Genomic DNA, 16,037 nt, shown 5'->3' on the forward strand with positions numbered 1-16,037 from the left:
ACCCTCCCTCTTCCCTCCAATCAGGAGCAGATATTTCACTTTGTTTACATAGAAGGAACACCTGGAGCTGCTCCCTCTTAATAACCCTTTCCTTACCTCACTTCCCCACTCTTCCCTCTATCTCCCCCTACCTTGAACCCCTCGCCTCTATTTCCCTTAGACCCCTCCTTCGTTCTTCTACTCACCCTCCCATCTCTTCCGTTCTGTCTAAAGTTGGAGGCATCAGGCCTTCAACTTTGGACAGACAAACAAATGTTTACAAATTTATACAAGAATGGCATTAAAGATGGCCAATTGAATACAAATCTCATAAAATGCAATGTAACTAATATCAATGTAATTAAATGTATGACCCATAAAATTAATAGTAAGATTAACTGTATTATGGATTTTACGTCTAATAACAGGAATTAAACAGAAATTACGTCTAATAATAACAGGAGAAATATGTGTAACCTGGCAACCATAAAAATATCCTTCTGGGGATATTCACGAAGCAGTTACGCAGGTATTTACGGACGTGAATATCTTTCCTCAATCATTGACGGCTTTGGTTACATTTATTAAACAGATTACAAGCATGAAAACTTCCCAATCAACTGTTGCTATTGTTATAAACAGCCTCCTGGTGCTTCGGAGCTCATTAACTGTTTAATCATTGTAAACAAAGTCGCCAAAGATCCAGAAAAAATGTACAGGTTCGTCAAGTGCTTGCGTAACTGCTTCGTGAATCTGGCCTCAGGTTCGTAAGTGCTTGCGTAACTGCTTCGTGAATCTGGCCCCCAGGTTCGTAAGTGCTTGCGTAACTGCTTCGTGAATCTGGCCCCCAGGTTCGTAAGTGCTTGCGTAACTGCTCGTGAATCTAGCCCCAGGTTCGTAAGTGCTTGCGTAACTGCTTCGTGAATCAGGCCCCCAGGTTCGTAAGTGCTTGAGTAACTGCTTCGTGAATCTGGCCCCAGAACTCTCAGCAGAGAATTATTCCAAAACTATATGTGCCATCTTTAAGAGACCAGAGTATAGCATATACTACAGTATACCATAACCGCTTCTCGTTAACCGAACCTCGTTAACCGCATCTCGTATCCGCACCTCGTTAACCCGGTTTTAATCACAGGTCATTAACTGCATCTCGTTAGCTACACCTCGTTAAGTGAACCTCATTAGTCACATCTCGTTAGTCACTTACCTCGTTAAACGCATCTCGTTAGCCACACACTATAGATAAGAACAAGGGCGGAGGTGTGCCACAAGGCTGACATTATAACTAAAAGCTGGGATACGAGGACAGGCTGGGATACAAGGACAGGCTGGGATACGAGGACAGGCTGGGATACGTGGACAGGCTGGGATACAAGGACAGGCTGGGATACAAGGACAGGCTGGGATAAGAGGACAGGCTGGGATACAAGGACAGGCTGGGATACGAGGACAGGCTGGGATACGAGGACAGGCTGGGATACGAGGACTGGCTGGGATACGAGGACAGGCTGGGATACAAGGACAGGCTGGGATACGAGGACAGGCTGGGATACAAGGACAGGCTGGGATACAAGGACAGGCTGGGATACGAGGACAGGCTGGGATACAAGGACAGGCTGGGATACAAGGACAGGCTGGGATAAGAGGACAGGCTGGGATACGAGGACAGGCTGGGATACGAAGAGAGGCTGGGATACGGGGACAGGCTGGGATGCCAGGACAGGCTGGGATACGTGGACAGGCTGGGATACGAGGACAGGCTGGGATACGAAGAGAGGCTGGGATACGTGGACAGGCTGGGATACAAGGACAGGCTGGGATACGAGGACAGGCTGGGATACGAGGACAGGCTGGGATACGAGGACAGGCTGGGATACGAGGACAGGCTGGGATACGAGGGCAGGCTGGGATACAAGGACAGGCTGGGATACGAGGGCAGGCTGGGATACAAGGACAGGCTGGGATACTGGGACAGGCTGGGATACGAGGGCAGGCTGGGATACTGGGACAGGCTGGGATACGAGGGCAGGCTGGGATACGAGGACAGGCTGGGATACGAGGGGGGGGTGGGCCTGATAGTCGAGTGGACAGCGATCTGGATTCGTAATCCTAGGGTCCAGGTGCGATCCCCGGCGATAGCAGAAACAAAATGGGCAGAATTTCTTTCGCCCTGATGCTCCTGTTACCTAGCAGTAAATAGGTACCTGGGAGTTAGACAGCTGCCACGGGCTGCTTCATGGAGATATGTGTGTGTGTGTGTGTTAGAGAGAAATATATGTAGGAGATATAATAGAGGAAAATTAATTGGTAAGAAAAGCGCAGTCCAAGAGCTAATAGCTGCAAACACAGTGAGTAAATACACACACACACTCACACACACACACACACACACACACACACACACACACACACACACACACACACACACACACACAAATGGAGTGCATTAGGAAGTGATGTGGTGGAGGCTGACTCCATACACAGTTTCAAGTGTAGATATGATAGAGCCCAATAGGCTCAGGAATCTGTACACCAGTTGATTGACGGTTGAGAGGCGGGACCAAAGAGCCAGAGCTCAACCCCCGCAAGCACAACTAGGTGAGTATACACACACACACACACACACACACACACACACACACACACACACACACACACGCGCGCGCGCACATTACGTGCTAGAGGACATGGGTGGAGAAGGTGCGTGCCACAGCTGATATTCCCCTTCGCTAATTGGTTTATCCCGGGTGACAGCTCATCTTATGGGCCTGGACGTGATGCTATCAGCCTCCTACACCTCCTCGTTCCTCCCTCACACATTATTCTTCCCTCACATCAATCATCTAACAGCGTTAAGAAATTATACATTGCCGTATTCATTCACTAAAGTTGGAGAAAGGAAGACTCAAGCCTCTGGGTCCAGTTAAGACTTAATCAACATTGTGTTACCTGGGCAACGATAGACAGGCAGGTACGCGACCCCTGTCCCAGCAAGATTGCGACCGTCTTCTCTCGCTCAATTACTGTCACTGATCTCTGTCTCTGGTGAGCATATATATACCCTCTGATGTCAACTTTACGGTGTTGCTGGCATGGTCGACGCTCAAGAACGGAGCTGAGAGTAGTGAACCTTCTCTTTTACACACTTTTTTTCATTTAGTCTCCCTTTGACTCTTCTCTTTCTCATTTTCTTTCCAGTTGGGAAGGGTATTGTGGTATAGGCTGGCTTCTTGGAGGTGTACTGCCTCTTAATTATCCGAAAGGAACTCGTGTTACCTAATGGTGGGTTATGATAGAGGTAGCCACATAGGTGCCTGGTTGACTATACTTGGTGAAGGTACTAACAGAGCCTTGGTACTCAAGGAAGTACTCTCCCTTGAGAGAACCTTGAGTACTCTCCCTCTCAAGGGAGTACTCAAGGGAGCCTTGGAGGCGCTGATGGGGACGTGTAGCTGGGATCTAGACTGAAGTAGTGACGAGCGTGACTAACGAAGGACCTGTCGGATTTACCGACAGGCAAGCCTGGCACTTACTGACAGTGAAGCCTGTCAGGGCGAGACCTACAGGAAAGCCTGATGGCTTTAATGACGGGATAGGCGGGTCTAACAGGATCTTTGAAAGCGGCATTAAATGAGAGAACTGACGGAGGTGTGTTTAACGAAGTGCCTACCGAAAGGTGTTTAACGAGGTGCCTGCTCATGAACTTTACGAAAGTACAGGCGAAGGTAGCTATAACGAGGGATATAACGAGACACCGGAAGGAAACGCTGAAGAAAGTGTCTAGCGAAGAACATGGTAGAGATACTGATAAGAACCTTGAGGGTGTTGCCGAAGTGATTCCCGAGCCGGGGATGCCTAACAAGGGGAAGATGAAGGTACGAACCATTGTGACTAACGAGGACCTTCAACGAGCTCCTTACGAAGGCACCTAACGGAGAACCTGTCAAGAGGGGTTTACCTAAGTGACACAGCGGATGGATAATGATTTATAATGATCATTTGAACACTTTTGCTCAAACTTGTAGAACAGAGATTAAAAACATCCTTATCCCGAACACTTCGCTATATAAAACATAGCTATGAATTCGCCTGTTTTCTCTGCGTATCTGTCTGTCTACCACTCAATTCTGTCTCTCTGTTTAGCTGTCTCTTTACCTGTCTTTCTGCATATATCTGTCTCTACTTATATGTTATGTGTAAATTGTACTATAAAAATACTTTCAATTACCCACAACAGGACCACAGTGTGTACTCACCTAGTTGTGCTTGCAGGGGTTGAGCTTTGGCTCTTTGGTCCCGCCTCTCACCCGTCAATCTACTGGAGACTGTGTGTGTTCAGTAGATTTCCAGGTTATAAGCTGTTGTTGTTTTAGATTCAGCTACTTGGAACAAAAAGTTCCAAGTAGCACGGGCTATGGTGAGCCCGTAGTGAACTTTCGTTATAAGCCTCGACAAGAAGCTATAGTACGTTCATTAATTCCTTTTATAAAAACAAAAATAAATGATGCCAGAAATATCTTGTCTTGGTAACTTGATGCCGGTGCCATGGCGACTTTAATGTGGCGACTCTTATCGAGGCAACTTTAGTACACTAAACAGTTTTATTTTGCCATTTTCAGAGCTCCGCCGCTAATGCGCCCATTTCGTAGCGAAAAAATATATATAATATATGGACTTTGAATTTGTTATATAGACTCGGCCCTCCGGAAGGAGCAACAGTCCCACTCACTGCAACGACTGGAACGATGTGGATCTTAAATGACTATGGTCATTTGAGGAAAGCACCTCAAGGTAACCTCAAGGTATGGTCATTTACCATTTATGACCATTTAATGGGCAAGATCATAAATGCCCATTAAATTGCCCTTTGACTAGGACCAGGATTCATCAAGCATTTACACATTGACGAAACCAGTACATCTTTCCTAGTGCAATTGTTTACATTCATTCAACACCTTAAAGAGTTCCGAAGCGTTACGAGGCTGTTTACTAACAACCTTGGGTTGTGAAGTTACGATTCGAAGCTCGTAAACTATTTAATAAAACTAAACAAACATAATTAATGAAAGATGGTTGATGAATACTGGCCCAGCATGGCAACTTGAAGATAACAAAGGGCAAAGCCTCACATGGCAACTTGAAGATAACAAAGGGCAAAACCTCACATGGCAACTTGAAGATAACAAAGGGCAAAGCCTCACATGGCAACTTGAAGATAACAAAGGGCAAAGCCTCACATGGCAACTTGAAGATAACAAAGGGCAAAGCCTCACATGGCAACTTGAAGATAACAAAGGGCAAAGCCTCACATGGCAACTTGAAGATAACAAAGGGCAAAGCCTCACATGGCAACTCGAAGATAACAAAGGGCAAAGCCTCACATGGCAACTTGAAGATAACAAATGGCAAAGCCTCACATGGCAACTTGAAGATAACAAAGGGCAAAGCTTCACATGGCAACTTGAAGATAACAAAGGGCAAAGCTTCACATGGCAAATTGAAGATAACAAAGGGCAACTCCTCACATGGCAACAAATGCCACTACACGCACTGGCAGAAGATAAAAGAAATTACTAACGAATACTGGTATAAATGTTGCAAATTTTTGGGGCGTAATGAAGATTTCCGTGTAAATCGCGTAGAGAAAGAGAGGTCCTGTGTGTGTGTGTGTTGGGGGAGAGGTCCTGTGTGTGTGTGTGTTGGGGGAGAGGTCCTGTGTGTGTGTGTGTTGGGGAGAGGTCCTGTGTGTGTGTGTGTGTGTGTTGGGGAGAGGTCCTGTGTGTGTGTGTGTGTGTGTTGGGGAGAGGTCCTGTGTGTGTGTGTGTGTTGGGGGAGAGGTCCTGTGTGTGTGTGTGTTGGGGGAGAGGTCCTGTGTGTGTGTGTGTTGGGGGAGAGGTCCTGTGTGTGTGTGTGTTGGGGGAGAGGTCCTGTGTGTGTGTGTGTGTTGGAGGAGAGGTCCTGTGTGTGTGTGTGTGTTGGAGGAGAGGTCCTGTGTGTGTGTGTGTTGGGGGAGAGGTCCTGTGTGTGTGTGTGTTGGGGGAGAGGTCCTGTGTGTGTGTGTGTTGGGGGAGAGGTCCTGTGTGTGTGTGTGTTGGGGGAGAGGTCCTGTGTGTGTGTGTGTTGGGGGAGAGGTCCTGTGTGTGTGTGTGTGTTGGAGGAGAGGTCCTGTGTGTGTGTGTGTGTTGGAGGAGAGGTCCTGTGTGTGTGTGTGTATTGGGGGAGAGGTCCTGTGTGTGTTTGTGTTGGGGGAGAGGTCCTGTGTGTGTGTGTGTGTATTGGGAGAGAGGTCCTGTGTGTGTGTGTGTGTTGGGGGAGAGGTCCTGTGTGTGTGTGTTGGGGGAGAGGTCCTGTGTGTGTGTGTGTGTTGGGGGAGAGGTCCTGTGTGTGTGGGTTGGGGAAGAGGTCCTGTGTGTGTGTGTGTGTTGGAGGAGAGGTCCTGTGTGTGTGTGTGTGTTGGGGGAGAGGTCTTGTGTGTGTGTGTGGGTTGGAGGAGAGGTCCTGTGTGTGTGTGTGTGTTGGGAGAGAGGTCCTGTGTGTGTGTGTTGGGGGAGACGTCCTGTGTGTGTGTGTGGGTTGGAGGAGAGGTCCTGTGTGTGTGTGTGTGTTGGGGGAGAGGTCCTGTGTGTGTGTGTGTGTTGGAGGAGAAGTCCTGTGTGTGTGTGTGGGTTGGAGGAGAGGTCCTGCGTGTGTGTGTGTGTTGGAAGAGAGGTCCTGTGTGTGTGTGTGTGTTGGAGGAGAGGTCCTGTGTGTGTGTGTGGGTTGGAGGAGAGGTCCTGTGTGTGTGTGTGTGTTGGAGGAGAGGTCCTGTGTGTGTGTGTGGGTTGGAGGAGAGGTCCTGCGTGTGTGTGTGTGTTGGAAGAGAGGTCCTGTGTGTGTGTGTGTGTTGGAGGAGAGGTCCTGTGTGTGTGTGTGTGTTGGAGGAGAAGTCCTGTGTGTGTGTGTGGGTTGGAGGAGAGGTCCTGCGTGTGTGTGTGTGTTGGAGGAGAGGTCCTGTGTGTGTGTGTGTGTTGGAAGAGAGGTCCTGTGTGTGTGTGTGTGTTGGAGGAGAGGTCCTGTGTGTGTGTGTGTGTTGGAGGAGAGGTCCTGTGTGTGTGTGTGTGTTGGGGGAGAGGTCCTGTGTGTGTGTGTGTGTTGGAGGAGAGGTCCTGTGTGTGTGTGTGTGGGTTATGGGAGAGGTCTTGGGTGTGGGTGGATAGGGTCGTGAGTGTGGGGATAGGAAGTGAAACAGTCAATAATGAATGGAAAGGAGAAATACCAACGGATAAACGGAACCCTCAAACGTAACTCAAGTCAACGGATAAACGGAACCCTCAAACGTAACTCAAGTCAACGGATAAACGGAACCCCTCAAACGTAACTCAAGTCAACGGATAAACGGAACCCCTCAAACGTAACTCAAGTCAACGGATAAACGGAACCCCTCAAACGGAACCCCAGTCAAACAACGGATAAACGGAACCACAAGAAGTAACTCCAGTCAAACAAAGTAACAACCTCAGCAACACATACCATCAACAGCATCCTAACTTGACCCCGCTATACTGGGGAAAATAAGGAATAATGAAGGAACATGATAAAGACATCTAAGATACCATGAGAAACGGAAAAACAGCAGACAAAAAAGAATGTTCGAACTGAGAAACACTATTTCAAAGGGAATTAAATGAGCTATAGAAAAAATAAAATTGAGATTTAGATCCTTCAACGTAAGAATCGAAAATAAATTGAATTGTCTAATAGATAAAGTTGTCGAAGATCCCACAATGAATAATTTTACATTTAAAAATAAGGAAAAAGGGTTAGTCAGTCTATGCCACACAATAAAACACTATCAATACATAGTCCTGTACCGCACAGATTTCTTTTTTCCGTACGGTGTAATATACCCCTTAAACGAGCATACCACCGAATTAACGCCATTTTCTCTCTCACTGCGACTTTTCAGCACCGCTCCTGTGCCAGGTAAGTCCACCACAGGCTCACCATAGCCCGTGCTACTGGCCCCGATTCTGTGCCTGGTAAGTTACGGGCTCACCATAGCCCGTGCTACTTGGAACTTGTTCCGAGTAGCTGAATCTATAACAACAACATCTCTCACTGATCCATTCAACTATCAATTAAAACAACTACTACAAATGCCACTTCAGATGTAAGATAGTAACAGCATTACCAGGCTCTGGGTTCATTCACATGTGGGCCAGAGCTGTTGCTGCTAATGCTGCCTCATTCATAAATCTATGGCAATAACCAGTTATTCACAGACGTCCGTTCATAAACTAGAAATATCACCTAATCCTCCGGCGCCAGAGCATTAGGGTAATCCTCCGGCGCCAGAGCATTAGGGTAATCCTCCGGCGCCAGAGCATTAGGGTAAAGGGGTAAACAACAATCAAATGCGGAATTTTGGAGAAGGAAAGGGTGGATTTGGAAGGTAAAATACAGCAACATATATAAATATATTCGTGAAGTGAGCAAAAAAATACTTCCTCGTTTTGGCAACAGTTTACGCTAGAAGCACCGTGATTTATGGTAGAGAAATGGGTGAAGTGCTTGCAATGGGGAGGGGTGGTAATGTGTGTGTTGCTCTGAGTGTTGCAGAGGTATTGTTGTAGGGGGGGGGGAGTGCTGAGGACGTTGAGTTGGGTGATATGGGTGCTTGTATTAATGGCTTGTTGCTGTGGGTTTGCTGTGGGTTTGAGTATCAGAGCTGTAGGGGGTTTATCTGGGTGTGGTTGTAGGGGTTCATCTGGGTGTAGTTGTAGGGGTTCATCTGGGTGTGGTTGTAGGGGTTCATCTGGGGGTAGGTGTAGGGGTTCATCTGGGTGTGGTTGTAGGGGTTCATCTAGGTGTGGTTGTAGGGGTTCATCTGGGTGTGGCACCAGGCATTTCTCTGGAGTGGCACCAGGCATTTCTCTGGGTATGGCACCAGGCATTCCTCTGGGTGTGGCACCAGGCATTCCTCTGGGTGTGGCACCAGGCATTGTTGTCAGCCGCTACTGGTCATAGTACTCTGTAATTCGTACGTTGGGGACCACCATGTACAATAAGTACATGCTGGTAACGTACTATCTAAACACTATCTAATTAATAATAATATCTAAATAATATACCAAATAATATCTAATTAATCTAATTTGTGGCCCGTGTTCAAATTTATTTATTCCTCAATAATTTTACTTCATAATTTATCTATTTTCGTGTTTATACATATAAAGAATTTATATATTTTTATCTTTTCGTTTCTGTCTCTCCTGAGGGCCGGCTTTTGCTTTTTTTCCCCCAGAGAGTTTGATGTGTGATGTTTATTGATGAGCTGCGGGAATACCGGACTTAAGGCCTCGTGATATACGGCGTCCGGACACCCCCTTCTGAGTTACGATCCCTTGCTTACACCCGCCGCTGCCTGGCATCGACAAGCATGCTTCCAGTGGCTGATTTAAGGGCAAGGTGGAGCGCTCTGTCCGTGGTGTATAAGAGGGCGCGTCCGGGGGAGCAAATGGGTAGGTTACTCTGGGGGGTATGTATCCAGTATACCCCGGGTATACTGGATACATGTATACTGACCCATGGCTGGGTCAGAATGGGAGAATGTGAATGGGTATACAGTTAGGAAGTTTAAAAGGTGTGTGTGTGTGTGTGTGTGTGTGTGTGTGTGTGTGTGTGTGTGTGTGTGTGTGTGTGTGTGTGTGTGTGTGTGTGTGTGTGTGTGTGTGTGTGTGATTGTGTGAGTGTGAGTGTGTGTTCTCTGTGATCTTTTGAGTAACACCCATCACAAGTTGTAACTGTTAAGCAGTTACAACAGTTAACAGTTATTCCCTGTTAATCTCTCCTCATTACACCACACTTCCCGCACCTGAATACCTCATCACCATACTCACTATTCATCAGAGAACTCTTTCTCCGTATCATCAGTAAACTCTTCCCCCCCCCCACCACAATTGACCCCATCAGACCCCGTTGCCCCCCCCCCCCTTCCCTCATTCATCCATCAAACATCTCAAAGTTCGTAAACTAAGTTGACAAATTAGTGTGTGATATACTTGGATATTTCTGTGTTCCATTCGTCCATTCGTAAACACAATAACAAGGGCTCAACCCTTCATTTCTATACAACCCTATTATTTTCTATATCTATTTTTTTCAACCCTTATATTACTGTTAGCAAGAAGAATTAAAAGATTGATGTTATATGGTAAAAAGGAATATGTAAGAGTGATATGAAAGACTGTTCGCTTTTTTCTCCTTTTTTCCTTCTTATCCTCCTCCTTATCTCACCGCCCCTTCTCCGTGTGCGTGCTAATGACTGGTCCGAGCAGCGGGAGTCGGGTTACAATAAGATGGGGTCTCTTGTGGGGATCATTTGCATGCAGGAGGGGGGAAGGCGAGCATGGAGCCGCCTCTGACATGTCAATCCCAGATGGAATCACGACAACGAGGCATAATTTGTTTATTTTTACGGCTTCGGTACAGGCAAGATTGTCGTGTGGTCGTGTCACGTCAGGAGCCATGGGGGCCACCGGTTCCGACTGTGACGTCGATGTTTTGTCGAAATAGTTGAGTACTTACCTAATTTACCTAATTGTGCTTGCGGGGGTTGAGCTCTAGTTCTTTGACCCCGCTTCTCAACTGTCAGTCAACTGGTGTACAGGTTCCTGAGCCTACTGGGTTCTATCATATCTACACTTGAAGGTGTGTATGGAGTCAGCCTCCACCACATCACTGCCTAATGCATTCAATGTGTGTGGACTCATCTTGGAGTACATCCCTACATGTCCTGGTTTGGTCGAGCGTTAGCTTCTTAGGGAGTCTCCGCCTTTCCAGCCATTGGTCACTCATTCCAATGACCCTTTTTTGTAATATTTTTTCTTTGAAATCTATTCAAAGAATTTACCTGTACAATCTCCTGTAACAACCCCTTGATGTGTTGGACAGTTTTACGCTAAAGTTCTTCCTGACACCTTTCAGAGTTGACTTATTTCTGTCTTTGATTTGATTGTTGCCGCCGAAGGCGGCTAGTTTATTGTGCACCCCATACTCATCCTGTGAGCGGTAGCGCAAAAGCATTACAGAGGGCACAAACGGTCTTTATCAGACCTCATCTTAGATTATTACATAAACAATTTCATCTATCCTTCCACACCTTATAGTTACAATGTCAGCTAGTTACAAAGTGCTATTTCAAGAGCTATATATATTTACAGTCAGTCATCATTTATTTCTGTCTCCTGCTTCCATCCGGGGATCTCCAGTGTCACTAATTCTCAACTATCAACTCTAACTTGTTAATCTCCCGCTCGTTGTTATAGCACCCCTCCTGTCTCTTCACCCCTTCAGATATGACAGAGCCCAGTAGGCTCAGGAACCTGTACTCCTGTTGATTGACGGTTGAGAGGCGGGACCAAAGAGCCAGAGCTCAACCCTCGCAAACACAACTAGGTGAGTACACCTCCAGCAATGCTGAGTCCAGTCTCCTCAGTGCTCAATGTAATAGTTGATCTTACAACATTGTGCAATTAAAAATTAAAAAACGTAGGAGCGTTTGAGCAACAAAATCACATCATTTCAGTACCACGGGAGATCGGGGGGAAACTACATGAAACTGGTCAGGAAGTGTGAAGCCTGGTGATGCTTGGGAGAATTCTGGAGAGGTTTTCTAGTTCAAATGCTTTTGTGGAGTCGGTGGTTGAGTGAATACATGAGCTGGGGTCCCCGGCAGTCCCAGGTTCGACCCCCCCCTTCCTTAGGGTTCTTACATTTAAGTGCTGGGAGCCCAAGTCGACTCTGTTACGGTTTGAGGGTCGATTCCCTTTCAAATAAGACCGACCCAGACCGATCTATGACAGTCCTTGCACTAGTGTGCAAGTGCACACTATAACTCTGGTTATATATATATATATATATATATATATATATATATATATATATATATATATATATATATATATATATATATATATATATATATATATATATATATTCCGAGGTAACTTGATATAATGAATTTTTAGGGACTCTGACAGCCATCATTACTCACCTATTTAATGGGGGTCACTATACGAACCGACCCCTTTTAATGGGAGTTTTATTACCCAAGATTGGATACATGTGTGTGTGTGTGTGTGTGTGTGTGTGTGTGTGTGTGTCCAATTTTGTAATAAAGCTTCATATAGAATAAACAAAAACCCCAATGGGGAAATATAGAAGGTTCCCGGCGTGCCGTATATTCTCTTCTATGAGGTAGAGGGTACACACATAATATATCCAATATATATATATTAGTATACTTTGGTAGCAGTCTTTTCTTGTAAACACATGTTGTTGAATATGACCGAAAGGGTAAGATTAATGATTCTAACACGAATCTTCTCAATATTTCTTACGTTTCTTCATTTATGTTTGATACCTTTGTATTCTGCCATTACAGAAGGACTTCAATCCTCTTCTCTGGCTGAAGTGCTCAATAACCACTATGTGTGGTTATTGAGACACTATATGTCACTATATAAACACTATATGTCACTATATAAACACTATGTCACTATATAAACACTATATGTCACTATATAAACACTATATAAACACTGTATGTCACTATATAAACACTATATAAACACTATATGTCACTATGTAAACACTATGTCACTATATAAACACTATATGTCGTGTAACAGATAAATATGTAACTCGAAGTATGACAGAATAAAATGTATATATTACTAGTTAGCATTGTACATTAATCGCCACATTCATCGTAGAAAATATATATATATATAGCAAAAGATAAAGAAACTGTCAAAAAAACAAGATAAACACGAAGCAGGAGACATAAAACATATTGGTGATTGGAACAAGCAAACGGCTGTAAATCTCTCCCTAACTGTTGATGGAGATTAACGGAGATTAACTATTAATTAATTAAAGGAGGATTAAAGGAGATTAACTATTAACTTCCCAAGTGGATGTCTTGACATCGTTTTAAGAGGCAATAACATTAACAACAATCTTTCCCAATGACATCAGATCCTCAAAGTTACATCTGGAATTCTCTTATTATTATGAAACATATGAACAAATCCACAAGGGCCGTGACGAGGGTTCGAACCTGCGTCTGAGAGGATCCCAGACGCTGCCTCCCTCACGCTATTGTGATTTTTGGGTGTAATTATGAAATATATTTCGTTCGTAGGTGCGTGATGCTGCCAGCTTGTGTTCACCGTTAGTGTTCATGCCCCGGGTGTTGTAGAACTGGGTGTTCACAGGGCGAGAGTGACCCCTGAGGTCTCTATCTAATGTCTAGCCTATGTTATTCTCGCCTGGTGATATTCTGTCGATATCAGAGGCTGACCGGACGACCTGACCTCCTAACCGGATGACTTGATCTCCTAACCGGACGACCTGACCTCCTAACCGGACGATCTGACCTCCTAACCGGATGACTTGATCTCCTAACCGGACGACCTGACCTCCTAACCGGATGACTTGATCTCCTAACCGGACGACCTGACCTCCTAACCGGACGATCTGACCTCCTAACCGGATGACTTGATCTCCTAACCGGACGACCTGACCTCCTAACCGGATGACTTGATCTCCTAACCGGACGACCTGACCTCCTAACCGGACGATCTGACCTCCTAAGTGGGCTACCTGACCTCCTAACCGGGCGATCTGACCTCCTAAGTGGGCTACCTAACCTCCTAACCGGACGACCTGATCTCCTAACCGGATGACTTGATCTCCTAACCGGACGACCTGACCTCCTAACCGGACGATCTGACCTCCTAAGTGGGCTACCTGACCTCCTAACCGGGCGATCTGACCTCCTAAGTGGGCTACCTAACCTCCTAACCGGACGACCTGATCTCCTAACCGGACGACCTGACATCCTAACCGGATGATCTGATCTCCTAACCGGCCGACCTGACCTGACCTCCTAACCGGATGACCTGACCTCCTAACCGGCCGACCGAATGCCAGAATGATTAATTTGTTGACTTTGTAATTGGCAAATTAATGACCATTTGGACTTCCCGACTATCAGATAAAACACATGAATTAGATATAGCTAACGTATTTTAGCAGTCCCCGTGGCGCAGTGGTAATACACTCCACCCTCGCTTCGCGAGCGATTTGGCCTGGGTTCATATCCTGGCCGGGGAGGATTGACTAGGCGCAAATCCTTCACTGTAGCCTCTGTTCACCCAGCAGTGAATGGCCACCTGGTTGTTAAACGATTTGGCGAGTCGTATATTCCAGGGAAAATTAAGATTACGGACCTGATCTTGATCTTAAGAAATTAAGATTAAGGATTAAGGGCGCCTGACAGCTGGGTGGACAGCGCTTCGGATTCGTAATCCTGAGGTTCCGTGTTCAATCCCCGGTGGAGGTGGAGACAAATGAGCAAAATGTTTCTTTCACCTTGATGCCCCTGTTACCTAGCAGTAAATAGGTACCTGGGAGTTAGACAGCTGCTACAGGCTGCTTCCCGGGGGGGTGTAACAAATAGGAGGCCTGGTCGAGGACCGGGCCGCGGGGATGCTAAGCCCCGAAATCATCTCAAGATGACATCTTAAGATACGCTATGCGTGCTAGTGTCTTTACAAGTATGAAGAAACTCTTGTATATATAAATAACAAAAAATTAATACAATAAATTAAAGTATTGACTAACGAACTCAAATACCTAACTGCATACATATCCGTAATAAAGACACAGCATGTTGTTGTTGTTGTTGGTATAGATTCAGCTGCTCGGAACAAGTTCCAAGTAGCACGGGCTATGGCGAGCCCGTAACTTATACCTGGCACAGGAGCGGGGCAAGTAGCACGGGCTATGGCCAGCCCGTAACTTACCTGGCACAGGAGCGGGGCAAGTAGCACGGGCTATGGCCAGCCCGTAACTTATACCTGGCACAGGAGCGGGGCAAGTAGCGAGACACAGGAGTTCCCAAGATACACCAAGACAGTGACGGTACTCCAGACCAGAACAGTTCTGAAGAAACACAAATAGTAGAGTTCTAATTCACACGTGTGACAACGGTGTCAGTTGGTAACACAGTTGTAACACTACAACTGTGGACTTCACTTGTCCAGAGTTGACTCTCCGGACGACCCCTAAAGTGTCAACTCAAGCTGCAGCGGACCCCTGAAGTGTCAACTCAAGCTGTACCTGACCCCCTAAAGTGTCAACTCAAGCTGCAGCGGACCCCTAAAGTGTCAACTCAAGCTGCAGCGGACCCCTGAAGTGTCAACTCAAGCTGTACCTGACCCCCTAAAGTGTCAACTCAAGCTGCAGCGGACCCCTAAAGTGTCAACTCAAGCTGCAGCGGACCCCTAAAGTGTCAACTCAAGCTGCAGCGGACCCCTAAAGTGTCAACTCAAGCTGCAGCGGACCCCTAAAGTGTCAACTCAAGCTGCAGCGGACTCCTGAAGTGTCAACTCAAGCTGCAGCGGACCCCTAAAGTGTCAACTCAAGCTGCAGCGGACCCCTAAAGTGTCAACTCAAGCTGTACCGGACCCCTAAAGTGTCAACTCAAGTTGCAGCGGACCCCTGAAGTGTCAACTCAAGCTGTACCGGACCCCTAAAGTGTCAACTCAAGCTGCAGCGGACCCTTAAAGTGTCAACTCAAGCTGTACCAGATCCCTAAAGTGTCAACTCAAGCTGTACCAGATCCCTAAAGTGTCAACTCAAGCTGTACCAGATCCCTAAAGTGTCAACTCAAGCTGTACCGGATCCCTAAAGTGTCAACTCAAGCTGCACCGGATCCCTAAAGTGTCAACTTAAGCTGTACCGGACTTCTAAAATGTCCACATTCCATATCAATACAGAATATGCGGTCATATATCCCTGTTTATATTAACAATAGTACACTACAAAATACAATACTATTGTATTCCATTCTGCTTAGAATACACAAATTACTTTAATATTGAAAACAATAAAAATTAAAAATATCAGTTAGGCAATGATCCCCTGATATATAATCCCACGTTCTCTATAAGACATACGTAACACTACCATTTCATCAGCGAGAAAAAAAACAAATTGATATCATAATT

The 16,037-nt window shown here is 46.0% G+C and overlaps 1 protein-coding gene across 1 annotated transcript; it reads left to right on the top strand.

The window, feature by feature from the left end:
• Nucleotides 1-3,677: 3,677 nt before the first annotated feature.
• On the top strand, nucleotides 3,678-15,315 carry LOC138358347 (uncharacterized). Its single transcript, XM_069316182.1, has 3 exons — nucleotides 3,678-3,854; nucleotides 5,072-5,565; nucleotides 15,174-15,315. Exons 1-3 carry the CDS (start codon nucleotides 3,678-3,680, stop codon nucleotides 15,313-15,315), a joined length of 813 nt encoding a protein of 270 aa, XP_069172283.1.
• The last annotated feature ends 722 nt before the right edge of the window (nucleotides 15,316-16,037 follow it).

This window comes from Procambarus clarkii, chromosome 83, assembly GCF_040958095.1.
Source record: "Procambarus clarkii isolate CNS0578487 chromosome 83, FALCON_Pclarkii_2.0, whole genome shotgun sequence".
Lineage (NCBI taxonomy): Eukaryota > Metazoa > Arthropoda > Malacostraca > Decapoda > Cambaridae > Procambarus > Procambarus clarkii.

Coding starts and splice junctions, on each gene's coding strand:
- LOC138358347 (XM_069316182.1), top strand. CDS start 3,678: ATGAACTTTACGAAAGTACAGGCGAAGGTAGCTATAACGAGGGATATA. Junction 3,855..5,071: donor CTAACAAGGGGAAGATGAAG/GTACGAACCATT, acceptor ATACTGGCCCAG/CATGGCAACTTGAAGATAAC. Junction 5,566..15,173: donor GAAATTACTAACGAATACTG/GTATAAATGTTG, acceptor TGTCAACTCAAG/CTGCAGCGGACCCCTAAAGT.